General features: G+C 38.7%; 1 protein-coding gene across 6 annotated transcripts in view; it reads right to left on the reverse strand.

Annotated features, from left to right (window-relative positions):
* Positions 1-26520, reverse strand: part of MELK (maternal embryonic leucine zipper kinase) — an 88366-nt gene that overhangs the window by 29980 nt on the left and 31866 nt on the right. For 3 of the 6 annotated variants that reach the window (XM_073881340.1, XM_073881341.1, XM_025853014.2), the window contains 3 exons: positions 15038-15106; positions 13494-13592; positions 1258-1344 (listed from right to left, as the gene is read on the reverse strand). In XM_073881340.1, the coding sequence (XP_073737441.1) occupies positions 1258-1344; positions 13494-13592; positions 15038-15106 (255 nt within the window). The remainder of the gene's footprint in view (positions 1-1257; positions 1345-13493; positions 13593-15037; positions 15107-26520) is intronic. The other 3 variants (XM_073881337.1, XM_073881339.1, XM_073881342.1) reach the window with 3 other exon arrangements.

Below are 26520 nucleotides of genomic sequence, written 5' to 3' on the forward strand. Positions count from 1 at the left end.
TTGGGACTCCAGGATCATGACCTGAGCCAAAGGCAGTTGCTTAACCAACTGAGCCACCCAGGCGCCCTAAACTATTCTACTTTTGAAGGTGTTTGAAAACTTGTAAAAATTTTAAAAGAAATCTTATGTATCTGAAATATAGTCTATTAAAGATCGTCCTAAAGAAAAAGTCATTCTTTTTTTTTTTTTTTAAAGTTACTTCAATGGAAACTTCAGATTTTCATCATAAAAGACCTTGCAACAATTCCCAATTCTTGCCATGTCTTTAAAGGCATTATCCGGGGCATCTGGGTGGCTCAGTCAGTTAAGCATCTGCCTTTGGCTTGGGTCATGATCTCAGGGTCCTGGGATTGAGCCCCGCATTGGGCTCCTTGCTCAGTGGGGAGTCTACTTCTCTTTCTCCCTCTACCCCTCCCCCCACTCATGCTCTCTCTCTCTCTCAAATAAATAAATAAAATCTTTAATAAAATAAAATAAAGGCATTACCCATGAAAAACTAAATTATCATTCTGTTTTCCAGACACATTCTAGAAACTTGGTTATTATGTCATTCAAAAAAAATCCTTTATACCTCCTCACTAAAAAGAATTATGGCTTAGCAAAGCTTTGTTTAGTAAAAAAATTTTGCTTAAGGCCTTTATCTTGCAAATTAGAAAAGAAAAAAAAATACAAATCATAGATGATGAAAGACACAGTACTGAAACAGGAGCAAAGTTAGGCACAATCCCTATCAGGTTAGATTATACTCAGAGTCAGCTGTGAGTGCCTCCATCCCTATGAAAAAATCTAGAGATTAAGCATCTGAAAGAGCTAAAATGATCCAACACAGAAATCATGATAATGATATCTGTATTTGTTTCATAAGCTTACGGGTGATGTGATGCCATGGGATTGCTTTTAGGTAAGAAGAAAAGTGCTTTGTGTTTACCTATTCCTACAAACAGAATCATGTTAGAGAATTTCAAGGAGTAAAATCAGAACTCTATCAGTTCTCTGTGGACTAGTTTCTTCTGTTTCTTCATTTTTTCCCCACTATACTTTTCTTTAATCAATGTCATTTTTAAGAGGATATCCAGCAGACATGAGAAAAGAATTGAGTGAAAATCATACATAATTATAATATTTACACCCATGATAAAATCCTAGGTTTGAAAAATGCTATACTATTTTTAATGTACTTTACCAGTACATTTATTGTATCAATAAAGAAAAATAAAACAAAAGATATTAGTCTCAAATTCACATTGTATTTCTTACCGATGAAATTAAATCCTCCATTGTTTGCCTGTTATTTCTGTAATGTACAGAAAGTTCTGTTACACAATCTTCATCAAGGTGAATAAGCTACAAAAAATATTATAAACTTTATTAACAAAAAATTACAAATATATTCAGTGTTTTCCAATCTTAAAGTTAGCATAATTACTTTGTAAAATCAGTACCAATGTGTAAAAACAACATGAGTTCATCAAATTCTTAAGTGAGAATAAACATTCTCCATAAGTTTTAAAGATGTCAGCAGGTGACAATAAGCAGTTCACGAGGAGGAGCTCTTGCCTAGCCCTTCACATCCCATCATCACCTGATTGTTAAAATTATGTAGCCAAGGCACTCTGTCCTCCTTCCCACCGTAAGACCTGCATGGCATCTTCATCAAGGAACAGTCACTAGGCACTAATATCAGTGGCTCTACAACAGGCTGGCAAAAGAGTGGCTCAGACTTGTAGTGCAGCGCATCTCAAGCTACATTAGGGTTTAGCACCAATCCAGCGAGTCCTCACAATGCTGAGGGTACTGGCAAAGCACAATTTTAAAAAGTGAGATAGTCTCTATACAAGCTTTATTTTGCTTAAGGAGAGAAATCATCCAAGTATTCAGACCCATGCATGAGGGGCCAGAAATAGGTTCTGAGAACCAAATCCAAATCAGTGAGAACCAAAAGGCCGCAGAGGCCTAGTCTGGACCTGGAACAGAAGTTCAGAAGACCACAGTGGAAGAGATTCATAAGGAATGTAATTTTAAACTCATCTTTGCCATGTATGAATTCTCTTCACAACAACCCCAATCAGTGATCTTTCACTTTCTGCCCTAAGTCCTCCTTTCCCAGGAACAGAACAACGGGGATGGCTAGCTTCTCCCACCTGTCCCCTAAGGTCTGTCTGCCTATGATCTCCATTCAGTGTCAGTACAATCTGACAGCTAACAGGCTTTGGAATTAGGAAGCCCGTGGTTTGAGTTGTGAAATCACTAAATAACTATATGACCTTGAGTAGGTTATTATACCTCTCGGGGCCTCAGTTCCATCATCTGTAAAACAGAAATAGAACCTGCCTTGCAATACATGTAACATATGTGGAGAGCCTCGTACAACATCTAAACAGAGTAGACCCTCAAAAAATGGTTAACTGTTTTTACTAACAGTCATAATTTTACTTCCTCTTTGGTATAAGAGCTTTTCAGAAATTTGAATATCCCTATTATAGACAACCTGTCCTCTCCAAGTTTTCTCTTTTCCAGTTCCTTTAACCAGCATTTCAATGACTACCGCCCCTTACCATTCTGACCCTTTCTTTAGATCGCACATTTTAGGTTGTCACTGGTCCTCAGCGTGAAGTGTTCAGAACCAAACATAATACACCAGGAGAGGTTTGCCCGCCACAAAACAGAGCAATATCATGAACCTTCCCTTGTTCTGGACACCACCCTTATAGTAATGGATTCAAGAGAAAGTCATGCTGCCATCATGAACACAGAGGAACACTAGAAACAATGACCTGCCTCACTGGCTGGTGTAAGCACAACTTCATGGGTTATGGAGAATGTGGAGACCACAGAGACTTATACCAATGGTACTATATAAAAGTCCAAAATGCTAAGATAAGTTTTCACTATGTTGCTTTGACCTTAGCAGTTCCCCCTATTGTAGATTCCCCCTTCAGGAAGGTCCCAACCTTAGAAGCTCATACACTTCACCACCAGTTGGGCATCTTCTTTGACACCAATTAAGTGACTACTGCTCAAGTGAGAAGATTTCTGGGGTTCCCTCCATAATCTTAATGTTACTCTCCTAAAAACAGGGGTGTTTGGGTGGCTCAGTCAGTTAAGCGTCCAACTCTTGATTTCGGCTCAGGTCATGATCTCAGGGTCATGAGATTGAGCCCCGCGTCAGGCTTCTCACTTGTAGAGCCTGCTTAAGGTTCTCACTCTCCCCCCCCCGCCCTTCCCCCTGATCTGCTCTCTCTTACTCTCTCTCTCAATCTCAAAAAAAGTTACTCTCCTAAAAACAAACAAAAAAACCCTTTCTCTCTCTCCCTAGCCTCCTGCTTTGTGCCTTTACCACAAGGTGTGTGTGGGAAAAGAGGGAAGGGTAGGAAGAAGGTGCTAGCTTCTTTGCTGGACTCCTGAACTGGCAAGAATAAAGAGTGAGGTGGACAAGACACCAAAGTCTGAACCATATGGCTTACCACAAGCTGGGTTTTCCAAAGAGACTCAATATTCTAAGTATAGATGGTCCCAGACTTAAAACGGTTCAACTTACAATTTTTCAACTTTACCATGGTGCAAAAGCAATACGCATTCAGTAAAAACCATACTACAAATTTTGAATTTTGATCTTTTCCCTGGCTGATAATATACAGTATAATACTCTTTTGTGATGCTGGGCAGAGCAACAAGCTGCAGCTCCCTGTCAGCCACAAGATCATGAGACTAAAGAGCCAATACACTTAGAATCATTCTGTACCCATACGATCATTCCATTTTTCACTTTCAGTACAGTAATCAATAAGTTACATGAGATATTCAACACTTTACTATGAAATAGGTTTTGTGTTAGATGAGTTTGCCCAACTGTAGGCTAATGTAAGTGTTCCGAGCATGTTTAAGGGAGGCGAGGCTAAGCTATGCCATTCAGCAGATTAGATGCATTAAATGTATTTTCGACTTACGATATTTTCAATGTACGATGGGTTTATTGGGATGTAACCCCTTAAGTCAAGGAAGATCTGTACTCTGAATTCTCAGCCACACATACTCAAGTTAAATTAAGTACAAAAATGAATACCAAAAGCTAACCAATTATTTTGGATTATCCGTGCCTACTACATTTCCTGTTCAGTAGGGCAGAAAATAGAACTGAATATAACTTCTATTTGATACAATACTTGGGTACTAGAGCTATGTGTGAAAATGACAGAAGGAGATCATGCACAGAGTTATAGAATAGCACCTATACATTAAATATCCAAGTAAATCTGAATTATTTTTTATAATTCACTCTTGAAGAAACAGAAAACCGAGGAGAGAAAAGCAAATACTTTGAAAAGCAACAATCATTGCTTATAGTTCTCCTGTATATTACTCATTTGATCCCCAAAGCAGTACCATAAGGCAGGCAAGACAGATGAACGACATAACACATAAAGGCACTTTATAAATGGCAAACATAACCCAAACATACATAAGAGGCTGACAGCAGAATACCCATATTAGAGATAAGAAAATGAAGACTCAGAAAAATTCCTGCAATGTGCCCAAGACTGGCATTTTTCATTAATAGCACAGAGTTTGTTCTACCGAACCACAATGCCACCTCTCCACAACTCTGTTCCATTAGCTATTTTAATAGAGACAAGACAAGCAACCCTCATCCCAAAGGTCACAGCTACATAGGATGCAGGCCCTAGATTTGAATAATTTGACCTGTCAGATCCATCACATTCTGGAGCCCTTATGTCTAGGTTCAAATCCTGGTTCTACACTTACTAGTTGTTTGATCTTGGGGAAATTACTTTACCACCTGTGTCTCAGTTGCTTCATCTGCAAAATGGAGACAACAACAGTATCTACTTCAGAGGGTTGGTATGAAGATTAAATGAGTGAAAAGAATTAAAAACACAAAGCCCATAGAATAGCACCTGACTCTCAGGTGCCTGGGTGGCTCAGTCGGGTGAGCATCTGCCTTCAGCTTGGGTCATGATCCCAGAGTCCTGGGATGGAGTCCCGCATCAGGCTCCCTGCTTAGCGGGGAGTCTGCTTCTCCCTTTACCCCTCCCCCCTGCTTGTGATCTCTCTCTAATAAATGAATAAAATCTTTAAAAAAAAAAAAAAAGAATAGCACCTGACTCTTAAAGGTAATATCCTCAGTGCTCTATATTATACTCTAGTATAATATAGAGTTCTTACTGTAATAGCACACTATTCAATTATAGTAAGTATTCAGTAAATATTAGCAATTATTACACTAAGATATAAGGAAAATTATCTACTTTTTTTGAACACTCAAAACCATATATTTTACTTTATACTGCACCCAAATTTAAACTAATTTTTGTGTTGGTAAAATCAGAGACCTTCTTCATGTTGGCATCTGTTCTCCCACAAGCAGTAGTGTATCCTATCCTATTAGGATCATGGCTGAGAAGACATGCAAAGCCCTCCCACACATGGAGAAATGATGACCCCCAATGGTTGAACACAGGCATCTGCACCACCCAGTCCCCCCGCTCACAAGGGACACATACCCGCTTGCCTGGCCCTGCTAATGCACTGCTCACATACCTGCACACTCTGCTGTTCTGAGGCTCAGTACTGATAGTTGCTAGAATGAAGCTGCTGCTCAACAACCTAACCTTACAGCTAAAGCAGCTAGAGAAAAAACAACAGGGGAAGACTAGAGGCATCAGAAGGAAGGAAATAAAGATAAGAACAAAAATAAATGATACAGAAACTAAAGAAAAAAAAAACACACAATAGATCAATGAAACCAGGAGCTGGTTCTTTAACAACGATTAATAAAACTGATAAACCTCTAGCCAGATTTATCAAAAAGAAAAGAGAAAGGACCCAAATAAACAAAATCACAAATGAGAAAGGAGAAATAACCAACAACACAGAAGTACAATTATAAGGGATTATTTATGAAAAACTATATGCCAACAAATTGGACAACCTATAAGAAATAGATAAATTCCTAGAAACATATAAACTACCTAAACTGAAACAGGAAGAAATAGAAAACTTGAACAGACCAATAACCAGCAAAGAAATTGAATCAGTAATCAAAAAACTTCCAACAAACAAAAGTCCAGGACTAGATGAGATGGCTTCAGAGGTGAATTCTACCAAACATTTAAAGAAGAGTTAGGGGCGCCTGGGTGGCTCAGTCAGTTAAGCATATGACTCTTCATCTCAGCTCAGGTCTTGATCTCAGGGTTGTAAGTTCAAGAGGCTGACATCTTGAACGTTGGGCTCCATGCCGGGCGTGGAGCATACTTTTGTTGTTGTTGTTGTTGTTATGTTAATCACCATACATTACATCATTAGTTTTTGATGTAGGGTTCCATGATTCATTGTTTGTGCATAACACCCAGTGCTCCACGCAGAATGTGCCCTCTTTAATACCCATCACCAGGCTAACCCATCCCCCCACCCTCCTCCCCTCTAGAACCCTCAGTTTGTTTTTCAGAGTCCATTGTCTGCGTGGAGCATACTTAAAAAAAAAAAAAGAAGAAGAATTAATACCTGTTCTTCTCAAACTATTCCAAAAAATAAGAGAAGGAAGGAAAACTTCCAAATTCATTCTATGAGGTCAGCATTACCCTGATACCAAAACCAGATAAAGGCACCACTAAAAAAAAAGAACTACAGGCCAACATCCCTGATGAACATAGACACAAAAGTTCTCAATAAAATACTAGCAAACCAAATCCAACAATATATTAAAGAAATCATTCACCACAATCAAGTAGGATTTATTCCTGGGTTGCAAGGCTGGTTCAATATCGCAAATCAATCAATATGTTATATCACATCACTAAGAGAAAGAATAAGAACCATATGATCATTTCAAGAGATGCAGAAAAGTCATTTGACAAAGTACAACATTCATTCATGATAAAAACCCTCAACAAAGTAAGTTTTGAGGGAATATACCTCAACATAATAAAGGCCATATATGAAAAATCCACAGCTAACATCATCCTAAATGGGGAAAAACTGACAGCTTTTCCTCTATGGTCAGGAACAAGACAGGGATGTTGACTCTCATCACTTTTATTCAACATAACACTAGAAGTCTTAGCCACAGCAACTGGACAACAAAAAGAAATAAAAGGCATCCAAATTGTCAAGAAAGAAGCAAAACTTTCACTATTTGCAAGTAACATGATACTCTATGTGGAAAACCCGAAAGACTCCACCAAAAAACTGCTAGACCTAAGACACACATTCAGTAAATTTGTAGGATGTAAATTCAATGTACACAAATCTGCTGCATTTCTATTCATCAATAATGAAGCAGCAGAAAGAGAAATTAAGGGGCACCTGGGTTGCTCAGTCGGTTGAGCATCTGCCTTCAGCTCAGGTCATGATCCTAGGGTCCTGGGATCAAACCCTACGTCAGGCTCCCTGCTCAGCTTTGGTATCAGGGTAATGCTGACCTCCCTCTCCCTTTGCTGCTCCCCCTGTTTGTGCTCTTTTGCTCTCTCTCAAATAAATAAATAAAATCATTTCTAAAAAAAGAGAAATTAAGTAATCAGTCCCAATTACAGTTGTACCAAAAACAGTAAGATACCTAGGAATAAACCTAACCAAAGAAGTAAAAGACTTGTACTCTGAAAACTATAAAACACTGATTAAAGAAATCAAAAATGACACAAAGAAATGGAAAGACATTCCATGTTCATGGATTGGAAGAACAATATTGTTAAATGTCTATACCACTTAAAGCAATCTACACATTTAATGCAATTCCTATCAAAATACCAACAGCATTTTTTTTCTAAAGATTTTATTTATTTATCAGAGAATGAGAGATAGAGAGCATGAGAGCAAAGAGGGTCAGAGGGAGAAGCAGACTCCCTGCCGAGCAGGGAGCCCAATGCGGGATTCAATCCAGGGACTCCAGGATCATGACCTGAGCTGAAGGCAGTCGCTTAACCAACTGAGCCACCCAGGCACCCCCAACAGCATTTTTCACAGAGCTAGAACAAACAATCCCAAAAATCTGTATGGAACCACAAAAGACCCCAAGTAGCCAAGAAGTCATGACTCTGGACTTCAAGTTATATTACAAAGCTGTAGTAATCGAAACAGTATTGTACTGGCACAGAAATAGACACATAGATCAACAGAACAGAATAGAAAACCCAGAAATGAATCCACAATTATATAGTCAATTAATCTTCAAGAAAGCTGGAAAGAATATCCAATGGGAAAAAGAATGCCTCTTCAACAAATGGTGTTGGGAAATCTGGACAGCAACATACAAAAGAATAAAACTGGACCATTTTCTTACACCATAAACAAAAATAAATTCAATAATGCATTAAAGACCTAAATGTGAGACCTGAAACCATAAAAATCCTAGAAGAGAACACAGGCAGTAACTTTTTTGACATAGCAACTTCTTTCTAGATATGTCTCCTGAGGCAAGGGAAACAAAATAAAAAATAAATCATTGGAACTACATCAAAATAAAAAGCTTCTGCACAGTGAAGGAGACAATCAACAAAACTAAAAGGCAACCTATGGAATGGGAGAATATATTTATTTGCAAATGATATATCTGATAAAGGGTTAGTATCCAAAATATATAAAGAACACCCTACTCAACACCCAAAGATGAATAATCCAATTAAAAATGAGCAGAAGACATGTATAGACGTTTTTCCAAAGAAGACATACAGATGGCCAACAGACACCTGAAAAGATGCTCAACATCACTCATCATCGGAAATGTAAATCAAAACTACAACAATGACCTATCACCTCACACCTTTCAGTATGGCTAAAATCAACAACATAAACAACAGGTGTTGGTGAGGATGTAGAAAAAGGCAAATGAATGCTCTTGCACTGTTGGTGGGAATGCAAACTAGTGCAGCCACTCTGGAAAACAATATGGAGGTTTCTCAAATAATTAAAAATAAGGGGCACCTGGGTGCCTCAGCCGATTAAGCATCTGACTCTTGGTTTTGGCTCAGGTCATGATCTCAGGGTCCTGAGATCAAGCCCTGCACCAGGCTCCACGATCAGCAGGGAGTCTGCTTGAAATTCTTTCTCTCTCCCCCTCCCCCTGCTCACGTGTTCTCTCTCTCTCTCAGATAAATAAATCTTAAAAAAAAACAAACCTTAAAAATAGAACTACCTTACCATCCGGAATCACACTATTTAGCCAAAGAATACAAAAATACTAATTCAAAAAGGGGGCTGGCTGGCTCAGTCAGTGAAGCATACAACTCTTGATCTCAGGGTTGTGAGTTTAAGCACCCACATTGTGTGTGGAGATTACTTAAAAATAAAATATTTTTTTTAAAAAGGGGGGAATAGGGGCGCCTGGGTGGCTCAGTCATTAAGCGTCTGCCTTCGGCTCAGGTCATGATCCCAGGGTCCTGGGATCAAGCCCCGCATCGGGTTCCCTGCTCCGCGGGAAGCCTGCTTCTCCCTCTCCCACTCCCCCTGCTTGTGTTCCCTCTTTCACTGTCTCTCTCTCTCTCTGTCAAATGAATAAATAAAATCTTAAAAAAAATTTTTAAGGGGGTAATACATGCACCCTATGTTTATATCAGCATTATCTACAATAGCCAAATTATAGAAACAGCCCAAGTATCCATCGATGGATGGATAAAGAAGATGTGGTGTATGTGTATATATATGTGTGTGTGTATACACACACACACACACACACACACACACACACACACACTGAAATATTACTCAGCCATAAAAAAGAATGAAATCTTGCCATTTGAACATGAATGGAGCTAGAGAGTATTATGCTAAATGAAATAAGTCAGTCAGAGAAAAACAAATACCATATGATTTCACTCATATGTGGAATTTAAGAAACAAAACAAACAAGCAAAGGGGGAAAAGAGAGAGAAAGAGAAGCAAACCAAGAAACAGACTCTTAGAGAACAAACTGATGGTTAGCAGAACTGATGAGAACAAACTATTGGCTAGCAGAAGGGAAGTTGGCGGGAGGGTGGATGAAATAGGTGATGGGGATGAAGGAGTACATTTGTTTTGATGAGCACCAGGTGATGTACAGAAGTCCTGAATCTATATTGTACACCTGAAACTAATATTACACTATATGTTAACTGTAATTTAAATAAAAACTTTAAAAAAAATTAAGTTGCTGCTCTAACTGCATTTGCTTAGTAGATACTAAAGATGTCATGGAGGACCAAAGGGAATATGGAAAAGAGAAATTTTAGGAGCCGGCAGTCAAAGGAGAATTAGAAGGGATTTCATAACAGTGGGCAGACTAATGAGAAGGAGCTAAAAACAAGCTTACTCTGTTTTTCCAAGACTAGTTGGCTATTGGGAAGAGTATTTATATTTATTAGTGTGATTATTCCAGAAAGCAAATACTTCACAACTCTACTAAGTGGCATGTCCGTGGCATTGTGGCATGTCTGTGGCATTGTGGGATGTCTGTGGCATTGTGGCATGTCTGAAAAACCTCCAAGCTATTCTGTTGACCCATGCACATAACCCCTCCACTGCAGAAATTTTAGTGGATTATCAGAGAACGTACTCAATTATCTGAAAAGGGCATTAAAATACTTCTCCTTTAAAGTATTAAATTACTTTTCTAACCACATATCTATGTGAGGCTACATTTTCTTCATATGCTTTGATCAAAACAACATAGCAAAACAGACTGAATGCAAAAACAGGTAAGTATCTAAGTGTCTTCTATTAAGCCAGGTTTAAAAGTAATCTGCAAAGATGTAAAGTGATGCCACTCTTCAAAATTTATTTTTTTAATTGTTATTTTTAATTTCTTGATTTCCTTATCTATATTTTAGGGATATGAATTGTACTAACTTAGACGGAGACACCTTTCACAGTGGTTCCAGGCTCTGCCATGTGGTTTGCTTTGGTGAATGGGCTATTAGCAAACATGATGCAAGCAGAGGCTTGAAAAATGCTTGAAAAATGAAGGATTAGAGTTTGCCCACTTTCTTGCCTCTTTTGGAATCCAGGCGGGATTTCAAGAAGCCCAGACTAGCCTGCGGCAATGTAGCCCAACAGACAGACGGTACAAACAACAACATCCCGCTATGATCAAGTCACCACATGACAACTCCAGGTAAGGCCTGCACAAGAACTGCCCAGTTGAGCCAGCCCAAACTGCTGGTCCACAGAATTATAAGTTATTATTGTTTTAAGTCACTAAATTCTGACATTTCATTTTACACAGTAATAGTTAACTAATATCAAAACATACATATCCTTTAGTAATATTCACACTTTTGCTAAGTTCAAGTTGCCATTTGTTAAAAAAGGAGAGATTTAAACATTAATGCAAGAATAATTATTTAAAGAACTGCTTAAACTCGAATAAGACTGTTAACAGTTTTTTCATATATATATATATATATATATATATTAGACCAGTTCTCGGGGTATAGTCCACAGAGCGCTGAGGATCCCCAAGATCAAACCTATTTTTATAATACTGTTTTTCATTTTTCACAATGTTAACATCTGTGGTGATGGTGCAAACGCAATGATGAGTAACACTGCTGGTGCCTTAGTATGAATCAAAGCAGTGACACAAAACTATATTAGGATACCATATTCTTGGTCATGCACTTACAGTTCAAAGAAAAATTTTTAAGCCAGTTTCAATTAAGAATAACACTGATGAAGTAGGAAAAAGTACTAATTTGGCCACTCAGAACACTTTTTTTTTTTTTAAGATTTTATTTATTTATTTGACAGAGAGAGACACAGAGAGAGAAGGAACATAAGCAGGAGGAGAGGGAGAAGCAGGCTCCCCGCCAGGCAGGGAACCCAATGCGGGGCTCCATCCCAGGACCCTGGGATCATGACCTGAGCCAAAGGCAGACGCTTAACGACTGAGACACCCAGGTGCCCCAGGACACGTGTTTTTGATATTCTGTGTGACAAAGTGGGAAGCATGCAGAAAGCACTTCTGCAAGCACCAAAATATGGTGGCCATTTAGAGGAGAAGCACCTGTGCAACTGAGTTATTAGTTGAATCACCTGTTCTCTTCCTGGAATGCCATTTTCACTTGAAAGACAAAATATATTTACACTTGGATATTTAGCATTTCTCAAAAATGAACAAAAGGAACTTGTCACTTAAAGGAAAACAAACAACTGACAGTATTTGTTGCTAATAATATAATTTGGGCTTTCAATAAAAAATTAGGATTTGGGGAGGCACCTGGGTGACTCAGTCAAAGTATCTGACTCCTGGTTTCAGCTCAGGTCGTGATCTCAGGGTCATGAGATCGAGCCCTGCGTTGGGCTCTGTGCTCAGCGTGGTCTGCTTAAGACCCTCTCTCTTTCTCCCTCTGCCCCTCCCCACCTAAAGAAATAAATCTTTAAAAAGAAAATTAGGATTTTGGAAAATTTGTACCTGCCACCATTAGTTTAACAGATTTCCAATTCTTTTTTTACAGTTTTCCAATGCTTAAAGACTCTTCTAATGAGATCAATAGTGACTTTAAGGAATGTGAGGGTTTTTTTCTAATGTATAATGAAAGGTGTTAACTTTTGGAACATCTGAATAACTCAGTGAAACAATATTTTCCAAATGGCCAATTCATAATGTTACGTGGGGAAGAGATCCAATGGAAAGGCCAATGGATTTTAATGTAATAGAGTACAGTAACTTCACTGATTCCACAAGCAACTAACTCTTAAGAAACCACTATTTGTCAAGTATTAATGGACTATCAAGGAATATCCCTAATTATCTTAAAAAGCTTTTAAAGTGTTAATCCATTTTCCTAGTACATATCTGTGTGAGGCTGCTTTTTCTTAATATGCTTTAATCAAAACAACATATCAAAACAGCAGAATACAGATCCTAGTGTCTTCTATCAAGCTAGACTTTAAAGGAATTTGAAAAGATGCTACTCCTCTCATTAAATTTATTTTTAAAGTTATTTTTCATGAAAAAATTAACTTGAGATAAAATGTAATAGGTTTACTACTGTTACTTTTAAATGAATCAATAAATAAATATTAAGAGTGTAAAGGAGTCCTCAGACTTAAAAGTTTGAGAACCACTATAACCTCATAACTCCTCTGGGAAGTAGACAGAACTGTTAATCTACTTCTTACAGACGAACAAATAGATTTGGCAGAGTTAAGCGACTTGCCTGTGATTTCCAGAGGACTGTTCACAATCCTGACTACATGTAAGGAATACCTAGAAACTTTTTAAATTAACCACTAATTGTTCTGGGATCAGCACAGGCATTTTTTTTTTTAAGGTCCCAATGATTCTCATGTGCAGCCCAAATTAAGAGCCACTGTCCTAGAGATTAACAGGCAAATGTATATGTATATTTAATTAGGTTACAAGCCTCACAAACCCCAATCTGATAAACAAGTCTACAAAATACATTTTCTTTTATATTTAAACCATCACTGTAGGTCCTGAATCCACACAAAGATCAAACAAAGTTTTTGTGAAATATTCTCCTGGACTTCATTTTACTTACAGATTTCTTGCTTTGCCACTCAACAGGACAGTTGTAATCGTGCATGATCCAGGGATGGCTCAGTAGATTTTTCACAGAAATCCGTTTCTTTGGGTCCACCTAGTGGCCATTGAGAAGTAGCTAGAGATTAACATTTCAAATAGGGAACACAGAACTCCTTTCCTCCTGAGAACTCAAAATTCATCAGAACAGATATAAACTTTATCATCACAATAATGCTGTCAAAGACCTTAAAATGGCCTTGGAATAAATTCTTTAAAGAAGGCAACAGAGGTAAGAAACTACAGGAACCAACATGTGCTTAGAAGATAAATGTTTAACAAACATGAACTTCATTGGTATGGACATTATTCATGAAGTTCAGTCAATCTATTGTATGATGTAATAGTCTTTGCTGGAAAACCTATTCACAGGAAATATTCACCAATTTAATATTCAAGCAGCCACAATGCAGGGCCTTCATAGTGAATATGCAATCTCTACCTCCGATGAGCTTACAATCACATAGAACAAGTCGAAAAGCACACCTTTCTTTTCCATTTGTAATTTTCAAATGTGAGGAGAGGAAAATTAATCAACAAAGATTAAGTTTTTTGGAGTTTAGAAGAAAGGATGAGGTGTTTTCAATCTCATTATGGAGATTTGGTGGTCTGGCCCTACTTAATCAAGGTGGGTGAGCCTGAGGTAAATTCTGAATAAAAAGTGGAGATGGCTTAATAGATAGGAAAACTGGAAGATCCTCTGAATACATAATAATGAAAAAAATTGCACTAATAAGGTACTCATATTTTCAAAGTGTTTCCTATTTATCTAATTTTATCCTCATAACACTACACAGCAGTGAGGCCAGGTTCAGAATCCCCATTTGACAAATCAGAACCGGGTTAGGTGGCATGCCTACTGATTGGCAGGGTGGATACCTAGATTTCAGCACTCCTACCTTTAGCCCTCAGAGGCCATTCCCCTAAATCAGTGGTTCTCAAAGTGTGTACCAAGACCAGCAGCATCAGCAACATCCGGAAGCTTGTTAGAAAGGGAAATCCCCTAGTCCTGCCCCAGATCTACTGAATCGGGAAATCTCAGGGTAGCACCCAGCAATCTGTGTTTTAACAAGCCCATCTGGCAATCTTGATACATGCTACAGTTTGAGAACCACTGCATGAGGTCATGGGGTCCACTCGATTATCCATCAGCTCATTCAAGCATGTACTCCCTGTCTACTCTACACCTAACGTGCAAGAGTGGGAGCAAGAAAGGGGAAGAGTGTAGAGCAAGAGCTAGTCAGAGAAAACAGACGATGCTCAAGAAAAAATGAAGGAAAATCACATCTGCAAAGACACGGTAGAGGTATGAAAGAAAATGCATTTGCAACACAATTAAGACAGCATCTAGAGAAGGGCGGTAGATATAATGAATGGAATTTTGTTAAGGTAATGGAAAAACAGCACTGTCCTCCAAATGTAGCAGGACCACAGAATTCTTACAGTTGGATCAAACAAGTGCAGTAGACTTCTATCATTTAAAAAATAAATAACAAAGTTTACCTGTAGCATTTGTTGAAGAAGCACAATGCTACTGGAAGAGAGCCACTTAGGAACCTCATATTTCCCTCTCTACAAAAAACAAAGAAACATTTAAGAGATTTAGGTTCAATCAGCCTTGGCATCAATTTCTAAGATGACAAAATCCTGGAGGTTTACTTCCAAGCTTGAAGACTTAACCCAAATATAAGATTTGGTAAACATTATTAACAACATAAGAAACATATTTTTTGCCCTAAAGAAGAAAATCCAACAAATTACATATCGTCACGTCACCTCCACATTATCCACATATCAGAGAAGGACTAAAGCACAGAAAATATAACTGGAATACATAAATGTGGAGGGCTTTGGGATCTGTAATGTGATTAAATGGACAGCCAGTACACACTGTAGTCAATTTTCGTATTGCTAAAGGAAATTTTAGTTTATTCTCTCAGAACAATTATCAGTTGACAAAATGAAGTAGCAGAAAACACATTTGGTGGCAGGACATAGGCTGTGGTTAAAAACAGGTCACATATCATCCACAGGACAGAATTCACAATCATTGAGGGAAACTGATGCAGGCCATTTTCTAAGTCAAGTACATGTTTTGGGAATGGAAGAGGTTCAGGAGACAAATGTTTACAATCTAGGATACTCAGAAATTATAGTCACCGAGTCATCAACCAAAGACAAAACCAGGGGCTTGCTAAACACTAATATGTAATAGCATATCTTTTTACACAACCTGCCACATACCCCTCTTTCACAATTCAGAGGAAATGATACAACCATTTCTCTTAACAAAGAACATTGTTTAATGGTGCTAGGATAACAGGTTAATTATTGAAAGTTCAATCAATTAAGATTGAACTTAAATTCACAGTTTATACCAAAATTAATTTCATCCAGATTAAAGAGGGAATGGAAATACAAAACCAGAGTACTTAAGTAAAGAAGAGGTGATTATTTTTAGAATTTTTCTAAACATGACAGCAAACCCAAAAACTATAAAGACTAGTTGACATTTCTATATAGCAAAACAGCACTAACAAAGTTAACTAAAAACAGAGGAAAGAAAATTTTTCTACCTAAATGACTAAATATTAATAAACTTCATCACATAAAAAGCTCTTACAAATCACTAAGATTTCACAACCAGCCAACCTGTGCTGCCCACATATTTCCCCATTTCTACTAATGGCCAGAAAATAGAGTCATCTTTAATTCCTCTCTCTCTCAAACCTCACATCTGATCCATCTGCAAAATCTATTGGTTCTATGTTAAAAATCTACCCAGAACCACTTGTCACTATTTCCACCATGCCACTAGCATCTCCCATCTGGCATATTGCAAGAGACTCCTAACTGATGTTCCAGATTCCACTACTGCCCCTCCCCGACCCCCAGGCTAGTCTCCAATCACCACCACCCACGTTCTCTTAAAACATAGGTTCAGGTCATGCCCCTTCACCACTCAAAACTCTCCAATGCTTCCCCAGATCACTCAGAATAATGTCCAAATACCTTATTCTGGTTCCAAAGCCCTGCATGCATGTTCCATATCCCCACATCCACCCAACTCCTTGCTACCTCTCAGACACCTCCTAGCTCTTCCCCTCATTCACCAAACTACAGTCACATGTCAAACACAGTCCAACCTCAGGGCCTTTGCACTGTTTGTTTCTTCTGCCTTATAATGCTTTCCCCAAACACCAGCAGAGCTTTGGCCTTAATCTTCAGGTCTCCACTATACACTAGTGGTATCAGTGAGGCCTCTTTTATAACATAGCATTCCCCACAATCATTCTTTACCTCCCTTTCATACCTTATCCCCACTCATCATATTACATATTTACTTATTTATTCTCTGCCTTACTACAATAGAACATAAGCTCCTTAATCACAGGGATTTTGTCAGTACTGTTTTCCAAGAACAGTGTCTGGCCCTAGCATATAAAAGGTATTCAATTAATATTTGTGTAGTAAATAAAGGAATGGGATGAAAAGCAAACACTCCAAAAGAAATTGAACAAAGAATATTCATGGATAATTTCCAAAACAAGAGCTTTCAAATGGCCATAAACATGAAAGTATGTCCAACTAATCTAGTAATAAAAAAGTAATTCATTTAAACAAAAATACGATACCATCTGTTGTCTATCAAACTGACAAACTTAAGAAAAACATTATCCAGTGTTAATAAGAGTTCAGGGACAAGAGTGCTTATATATACAATAGAGAATATAAGCTTTCCTGGAGAATGATTTAGAAATACATATAAAAAACATTCAAAATCGCATATCTTTGATCCAGCAATTTCACTTTAGCAATTTATCCTAAGCAAATAATTTGGCATATAAAAATATATGAACAGTAACATTCATCAGAGAACTGTTTGTGATAACTGTGGGAACAAAGGAACACAGTCTGCTGGCAAATTCCAGAGGGTCCCCAAAACTAATGACGGAAGACAAAAGGCACTGAATAAGGCTCCTGAGTCAGAAATACAATATAGGTCCAGGGAGACAAGGGTAAGCACACATGGACACGTGTGTGCATGCATAAAACCTACAGCAGTTAAAGAAGGCTAGAAGGGTGGAGACAGGTAGATGGAGAAGCCATCGACTAGCCCAAGCATTGGGGTTCTCTGTTCTTATAAACTGTCTAGGACATCATCCTCACAGAAATCAGCCCAGTTCCAAGGCAAGGAGAAAAACAGACACATATGGGTTGCTCAGAGTCCTAGGACTACATGGCAGTTTGGATTTTGATTATGTTAAAGAAATAAGCAGAATGCCAAAGAAGCGTTATCAAGCAATAAATTTAAAAAGAAAAGGTGTCAATGTCAAAACAATTCAATCTCTGACTCAGCCTCTCTGATGAGAGCAGAGAGGCTGGCCTACAAAGTGTTTCCCAGAAAGGGCAAGAGCTTTCTTCCATTTACAAATGACATTTAATGTTATTAAATTTTTCAATGTCCTTTATCCAGAGCACTCAATATCATCCAGAGAACCCGCTCTTATTTACACCTTGCCAGTGCACCTTAACACTAGCCAGTGCTGGAAACTGAATTACAGTGATAAAGCCTTTAATTCACTTCTCCTTGCTCTGTGCAGGCCTATCCCTAGAAAGGGGGCATTTTTAGATGCTTCAACCAACTCTCTGGGCCTGAGCAGTAAGTCACAGTTGCTGTTTGACTGGCCCTGACCTAGCTCGCCCCACCCTCCTATTTGAGCTTCTCCTTACTCCTGAGATCAAGGCCTCTCATGATTCAAATCCTGGGTCTCTTAACTTCTTCTCTTTCTTAGCAACCTGACCATTTGCCTGCGCTCTCAAACAGTTTGGCTTGCTTTTGCCAGGGTCCCAGAGAAAGGAGAGACCAGCCTGGGGTAAGGACTCTCCTATCTGCTTACACTGATCAAATGGTTACGACCTACCAGATCTCCAACCACAACCTATACCTACAGTGTCCTCTGTCATGTTTCATTCACTGGTCAGAATCCCCATGAACTCTGGGAGTCTCCCCTCATGCTGATAGTGGAGCCTTTTGCTGCTTACTCTGTGGACACCATCTGCACTGGGTGCAGTCCCAAACGCATGTCCACCCAGAATGTGTGAATGCACTCTTATTTGGAAATAGAGTCTTTTGCAGATGTAATCAAGTTAAGATGAGGTCATACTGAGTAGGGGTGGGCCCTAAATTCAATATGACTGGTGTCCTTTAAAAGGAGGGAAACTGGGACACAGGGACACAAACACAGGGAAGTAGGCCATGTGAAGACAGAAGCAGAGATTGGAGTGATGCATCTACAATTCAACGCTTTCCAAGAATTGCCAGCAAACACCAGAAGCTAGAAAGAGGCAAAGAATGATTCTCCCCTAGAGCCTTCAGAGAGAACATGACCCGACTGACACCTGACTTGGACTTCTAGCCTCGGGAAATGTGAGAATGAATTTTTGTTGTTTTAAGGCACTGCCTTGTAGTACTTTGTTACAACAACCCTAGGAAACTAATATACCATCTATAAGGGTTTAACTCCTCACATACCTCTCTCCCACCAGCACCTGCCCACCCCAAGGATAAGTCTGGTTCTAGGTTCTAGCCCTTTCTGGTCTGCTCCAACACAGATAATAGGCCCATCACCAGATCTATCAAAATAGAAGAGGGCGCCTGGGTGGCTCAGATGGGTAAGCTTCTGCCTTCGGCTCAGGTCATGATCCCAGAGTCCTGGGATCGAGTCCCGCATCGGGCTCCCTGCTCCTTGGGAGCCTGCTTCTCCCTCTGCCTCTCTATCTCATGAATAAATAAAATCTTAATAAATAAATAAACAAATGTTATGCCTTTAAATTCAGAAAGTACCACCCAAGACAAAAGTACTCTTAACTAAAAGAAGCAGTATTCCACAGAAACCAGATGTAAAAAGAAATATTCAGAACAAAGTACTGAATAAGAAAAGCTCCACCAGACTGATTCCAAGTTCCTCTTTGCCTCATTTTATCACCCCTTTTATCATCCCATCTCGAATTCATGACATATCTTCTAATAGATCCCCCTACTGGGCTATCCTAAGTTCCCCCACTAAGTTAGCACCACCGAAGCTATCCTAGCCAGAAAGAAGCAAGAATGGGGCAATGAGAAGCATGGTGCTTGGCACACTGGAAAGAGTGATGGACTGGAGTCAACATAACGTGTGAATCCCAGCCTGCTTCTAAGGAGCTCCATGAACTAGTACAAGTTATTTAATTACTCTGGACCTGTTTCCTAAGACAGCAGTCTCTGGAGACGAATTTCCTAGATTCAAATCCAGAATCTACCACTTCCTAGTCATGTGGATGAGCTACTGAATCACACTGTGCCTCAGTTTCCTCATCTGTACAAAGAAGCAAAATAATAGTACCTACTCCAAAAAATGTTGCTAGGATTCAGTGATTTAATACATATAAAGCACTGAGCACAGTGCCAGGCACACAGTAAGAACTCCACATGTTAGTTCTCTTACTGCTGTCTCTACGACTAATGCTACTATTACTATTACTATCGCTGCTATCTGTAAAACAAGTAATTCCACCGAGAGGATTCTAAAAGGAATAAAAGTGAATACGTGAAAGCACTCAATACAATGCCCTGCACATAAGAGACAACAAATGTTTGTTGTATCTGAAAGAAACAGGAGGGAGAGAGGGATGCCCAAAATAGTAACAGACCAGAGATGGGTATGTTAGCCAAAACCATGCATGCCAGAATGCTAAATGCTCAGTACCGTAAGAAAAGTTAGAGTCATTCTGAGGAATGCCACATGTCCTCCCAATGGAGATATGCCCCCATTGCAGCTGCCTCAGGACTGCCTGGTAAGGAACATTTCATCTAGTCAAGCCCTGCTCCCATTACATCCTGAAGTATACCCACCCACTTTCCCTGTTTGGACAGAACAGCCCTGTAGAATACCATCTACAGTAAGTCATGAGGCCTGTGACCCATCACCAAGACCTGACATCCTCAGCTTCATTCTCTGCACTGAGATACTGACAGTAATAGAATTCAGAGCTGAGTTCTACTGCCAGGCTTAACCCAACCTCTTACTTGTACATGATACTTTAAAAAAACACTTGCACAAATATTTTATCCTGTGCCGTAAGCAAGGATTTTTTTTTTTTTAAAGATTTTATTTATTTGACAGAGAAAGACACAGCGAGAGAGGGAACACAAGCAGGGGGAGTGGGAGAGGGAGAAGCAGGCTTCTGCCGAGCAGGGAGCCCGATGTGGGCCTCGATCCCAGGACCCTGGGATCATGACCTGAGCTGAAGGCAGATGCTTAACGACTGAGCCACCAGGCGCCCCATAAGCAAGGATTATTAACCACATTACAGAGATGAGGAAACTAAGTCTCAGCCAGGGAAATCAAGCACTTGCTCAATATTATACAGCATTGGTTCTCAGCTGGGAGTGATTTTGTTTCCCAGTACACATCTAGCAGTGTCTGGAGACCTTTTCATGTGTGCAACATAAGGATTTATTATATGTATATATTATGAAATGATTACCAAAGTTTAGAGCATATCCATCACTACACATATTTACAAGTTTTGTTCACTTAGTGTTTTTCTTGCAATGAAAACTTTTACGATCTACTCTCTTAGCAACTGGAGACATTTTTTATTGTCATGACTTGGGAGCTACTATGGCATCTAGTGGGTAGATGCCAGGGATGCTGCTAAACATCCTACAATGCATAGGACAGCTCCCATAACACAGAATTATCTAGTCCAAAATGTCAACAGTGCCGAAGTTGAAAAACATTGTTACAGAGCAAAAAAGGGGTGGACATGGGACTAGAAGAGATATACGGTTCTTTTTCTGTTGTACTGGGCTGGAAAGTCTAAGAAAGCCTAGAGGTAAACAGGGAGAAAGGCTCCTTATTTCAATATTGGAAGTATACCCAAATATCTAATCGAAAAGACCTTGAAACAAGCAATTCTGTTGGGGAAGAGCATCTCCATAAAAGGCCCTCTGTCAACCAGGGCTGTGAAACTTAACCCTGGTTTCTGCTCAGTCTTTAGAGAATTCTTGTTTATTTAAGGGACGATTACCTTGCAAATGAGAGCAAGAAATGGGTAATAGAAGACAGAAACCAAGCAGGAGGGGGGAAAAAAACCCTGTGGGCTAAGCAAAACAATCCTAGGAATTCTAGAGAGCTTGAAAGCTAAGAAAGGCAGGCGATCTCTCCAACACATAATTACAGTATATAGTCAACTCAATAATTGTAAAATATAATCTCATAAAAAGATAATGTGCCAATTTTCTTTAAAATTATAAATTATACTTGTTAGAAAGCAATTTTACTTGCAAGCTATTCAACTTTCATTTACTAAATTATTTATACTTTCTTAATATGTGTGTACCCAGAACTGGAGTACAGTCATGCTTGTCTTTGAATGAAATGATGGTAAATGAATATAGGTGACATTAATAAGATTAATACCCAATCTGTTGGTAATCATGCTAGAAACTGCGATTGAGCATTTTGGTTAAAATAAGTCAACAAATGCAAAAAATAAACACAGTCTGCCTCTTAAACAAGAGTTACATACAGTGTGTCAAATATTGCTGGGTTTTTCAATCAGACCAAGAAGAACTGAAGGAAGTGTTATTCCCAAGTGAGGAATTTTAGGACATTCTAGGCAAAGATACATACTGCATGCAAGTGATACAACACCTTAATTAGATTCAACCAGCAGACTGTATTACACTGCGCCTCGGAACAATAGTTCTGAGCCAAGATTACAATAAATTTCAAAATCTATAATGTGTGAAATTAAATTCCACAATAATGCATAAAAGTCCTAATTTGAATCAATTTTCAACTTGCAAATACATGAAAAACTAAAAAATGAAATTCAGAGTAGGAGAAACAAAGAATCTACAGTATTAGTAAATAATATTAATTAGGACGGTTAAATCTCTACTGAACAAGAATTAGATATTTTCTACCATATTCATTCCACTGCATAAATATCTGATTTACCAAAAATATCAAAATACCCCCACAAAGGATATAAACAAATAAATGTAGAGAACACTGAAGATTGTATGTTGGTACATTCACCTTGTATTGGAGAAATAATATATTAATAATCAAGGGCATTGATTCCATGGCTGCCATATGAATGTGAACTTGAAGTAACAGCAAGTGAAGGCAAACAGACGGTATGGTAACCTAGGTCCAGACAGGTTAAAAAAAAAAAAGAGAGAGAGAGAAAGAAAGAAAAAGCAAAGCTTAAAGTTAAGCCAGTAAATGAGGAACACCAAGGATCTAATGTAGTTCAATTTCCGTAAGGCATTAACAGTCACTCAGTTTATCTTTGTGGATAAGACCACAAAACCTTGGTTAAGTGTACCTGATAGAAACCAAAACCCAATTCTCAAAACACCTATTCTATTCAGTTTTTTAATTGACAACTTGGATTAGAGATATTTAAGAAATGAGCAAAGTGGCACAATGCTGGGAGAGACAGCTGATATTTCATGAGAGCAGAATCAAGATTCAAAATTTCAACAGAAATGGTAGGCTGAAACAAACAAGGGAACCCAAATGTGAACAAAGAGAAGTCAGACTACTTACAGCTACTCAGAGCTGGAATGGACCTTGAAATGACTGATGACTGCAAGGCTCTAACACTACTGAAGAAAACAAGGACCCACCTAAGTTGCTCTGCCAGGAGTGACACCTAAAGTGAGTAAAAAAGCTGACGAACAATAATATGAATTAGGAGAATTAACCTGTAGTCTTGGTAAATCTGACAAGTTGGGGTGTCTGATAATATTCCCAAATGAATGGACACAAAAAGAAATTTGGGATAGGGGTCACTTTCCCACCGAGGAGTCTATGATTCTCTTGAGACTAGTAACTACAAAGTTGAGAAACAGTATTTCAGGATGGTTATGAGAACTAGCTCTGAGCTTGACAAGCTGAGTTCAAATCTCTCTGCCACTTACTAGCCAAAAGACTCTGAGTAAGTTATTTAAGGTCTCTGCCCCTTAGATTCCTCATCTATAAGAGGGGTACCATAATAGTAACTACGCCACTTAGAATCTGACAAGAGAAGCTCATGAATGTTAAGTACTACTTTTGTAACAGAATAAGAATATCCGTGCCAGCAAACATTTTATTTTTTTCTGAGAATCCACATGAAAGAGTCATGAAAATACAAAGCATACACATTTCGGAATGCTCTATCTCCTTGGAAGGAAAAGAAAAAGGGGAGGAGTAGGGGGAAAAAAGCACAAAAAATCAACAAGGGGCACCTGGCTGGCTCAGTCAGTAAAGCGCGTGACTCTTGATCTCAGGGTTGTGAGTTCAAGCTCCACGTTGGGTATAAAGATAACCTAAAAAAACAAAATCTTTAAAAAAAAATCAACAACAAAAAGATTGATGCGGATACTCTAGACAGAAGAGACTTCAGCATACATACATACATACACACATACATACAACTCCACTGTTACCAACAGACTCAGACTTCACTGGAGAAGGCATCTCCCCCACTTCCCACAGCAGTTTTAGGGGTTCAAAACTCACACAGAACTTCATCCTTCCACTTTTTAAAAACTTATTACTAGTGGGGTGCCTGGGTGGCTCAGTCGTTAAGCATCTGCCTTCGGCTCAGGTCATGATCCCAGCGTCCTGGGATCGAGCCGTGAATTGGGCTCCCTGCTCAACGGGAAGCCTGCTTCTCCCTCTCCCACTCCCCCTGCTTGTGTTCCCTCTCTCGCTGTGTCTCTCTCTGTCAAATAAATAAATAAAATCTTTAAAAAAATAAATAAAAACTTATTACTAGCAAACCAAATTCAACAGCCTACTAAAAGAATTATACACCATCACCAAGTCAGATTTGTTCCTGGAATGCAAGAAAGGTTCAACATACACAAATGAATATATGTGATATACCACATTAACAGAATGAAGGAGCAAAAAACACATGACCATGTCAGCTGATGCAGAAAAGGCATCTGACAGAAATCAAAACCCTTTCACGATAAAAACACTCAATAAACTAGAAATAAGAGGAAACTACCTCAATATAATAAAACCCGTAAATGAAAAATCCATAGCTAACACCACACTCAATGGGAAAAGACTGAAAGCTTTTCCTGCAAGATCAGGAACACGACAAGAATGCCCACTCTCACCACTTCCATTCAACATAGTACTGGAAGTCCTAGCTAGAACAATTAGGCAATAAGTAAAAACTTTACATGATTCAAAATTTAAAAGAGCATAGAATGAAAAGTCTTCCCTTCCATTCCTCTCCCAATTTCTCTCCCCAAAAGGAACAGCAACTATTAACTACTCGTGTCCCTTTCAATGTGTGAGTAAATAATACAAATATGCCTCCCTTTCTTTCATTTTTACAAAAATAACAGAACACTATACATACTGTTCTAACCTTGCTTTTTCCCCCAACAATCTATCTTGGATATCATTCATATCAGTATTTAAAGAGCTTCCTCATTTATTTGTATGGCTGTAGAATATTCTATTACAAAGATGTACTATAATTTAATACTAGTGTTTTTCTTTTTTTTTTAAAGATTTTATTTATTTATTTGAGACAGAGAGAATGAGAGAGAGAGAGCACATGAGGGGGGGGGAGGGTCAGAGGGAGAAGCAGACTCCCTGCCGAACAGGGAGCCCGATGCAGGACTCAACCCAGGGACTCCAGGATCATGACCTGAGCCGAAGGCAGTTGCCCAACCAACTGAGCCACCCAGGCGCCCAATATTAGTGTTTTTCAAAAGAAAAAGAAAGCACTAATAACACTCACAAACACACAAAGAATTAAATAAAAACATGGGGGCGCCTGGGTGGCTGTCATTAAGCGTCTGCCTTTGGCTCAGGTCATGATCCTAGGGTCCTGGGATCAAGCCCTGCATCAGGCTCCCTGCTCAGCGGCAAGCCCGCTTCTCCCATTTTCACTCCCCCTGCTTGTATTCCCTCTCTCGCTGTGTCTCTCTCTGTCAAATAAATAAATAAAATCTTAAAAAATAAAAAAAAGAAATAAAAACATGGACAAGCAGTAAACAAGTGTGTTTCTAGGCTATGAAAATAAAGACCCTCTGAAAGGACTGGAATTTCATACAACTGAAAGAACACCCAAGGCCAGGTCAGCAATCCTGGCTCATTCATTTTCCATTATTAATAGCACAGATATGGGGGCACCTGGGTGGCTCAGATGGTTAAGCGTCTGCCTTCGGCTCAGGTCATGATCCCGGGGTCCTGGGATCGAGCCCCGCATCAGGCTCCCTGCTAGGCAGGGAGCCTGCTTCTCCCTCTGCCTCTGCCTCTCTCTCTCTCTGACTCTCATGAATAAATAAATAAAATATTTTTAAAAAAAAATAGCACAGATATGTTACCAAATCATCCCTTTTTAAAATGTAATAGACTTTATTCCATCAAATTATGGACCCATTAGCTTTCCAAACATTCCATTGAAACAGTACACCAGGCGAAAAAGTCATAGCAGAATAGCCAGAAAAATTCTAGAGGAAAAACAGAATAATAAGAAAAGGCTAATTCTACCAGACATAAATGATATAAGATACAGCAACTAAAACAATTATGTATCAGACAAAAATAGACAAAAGTATAATAAAATAAAAAGCCCAGAAAAAGAAAAATGTAAATGGAGAAATTTAATATATAATAAAAACATCCTTTCAAATCAATGGGAAAATGAAGGATTATTGAATAAGCGGTCCTGGGACAACCAATTACTTATTTTAGAATAAATAATTATTTATTTAAAAATAAAAGATCCCTAGAAATTATCACAGATCAGAGAGGGCTAAGAAGATATGACAACTAAATATAATATGGTATACTGAAAGAATCCTAGAATAGAAAAGGACATTAAGGAAAAACTAATGAAACAGGAATAAAGTACAGAATTTAGTTAATATTAATGTACCAATGATGGTTCAGTTGTAACAAACTACCATA

Source organism: Callorhinus ursinus, unplaced genomic scaffold (assembly GCF_003265705.2).
Source record: "Callorhinus ursinus isolate GAN/ISIS: 27379988/994484 unplaced genomic scaffold, GSC_fseal_2.0 scaffold42, whole genome shotgun sequence".
Classification (NCBI taxonomy): Eukaryota; Metazoa; Chordata; class Mammalia; order Carnivora; family Otariidae; genus Callorhinus; species Callorhinus ursinus.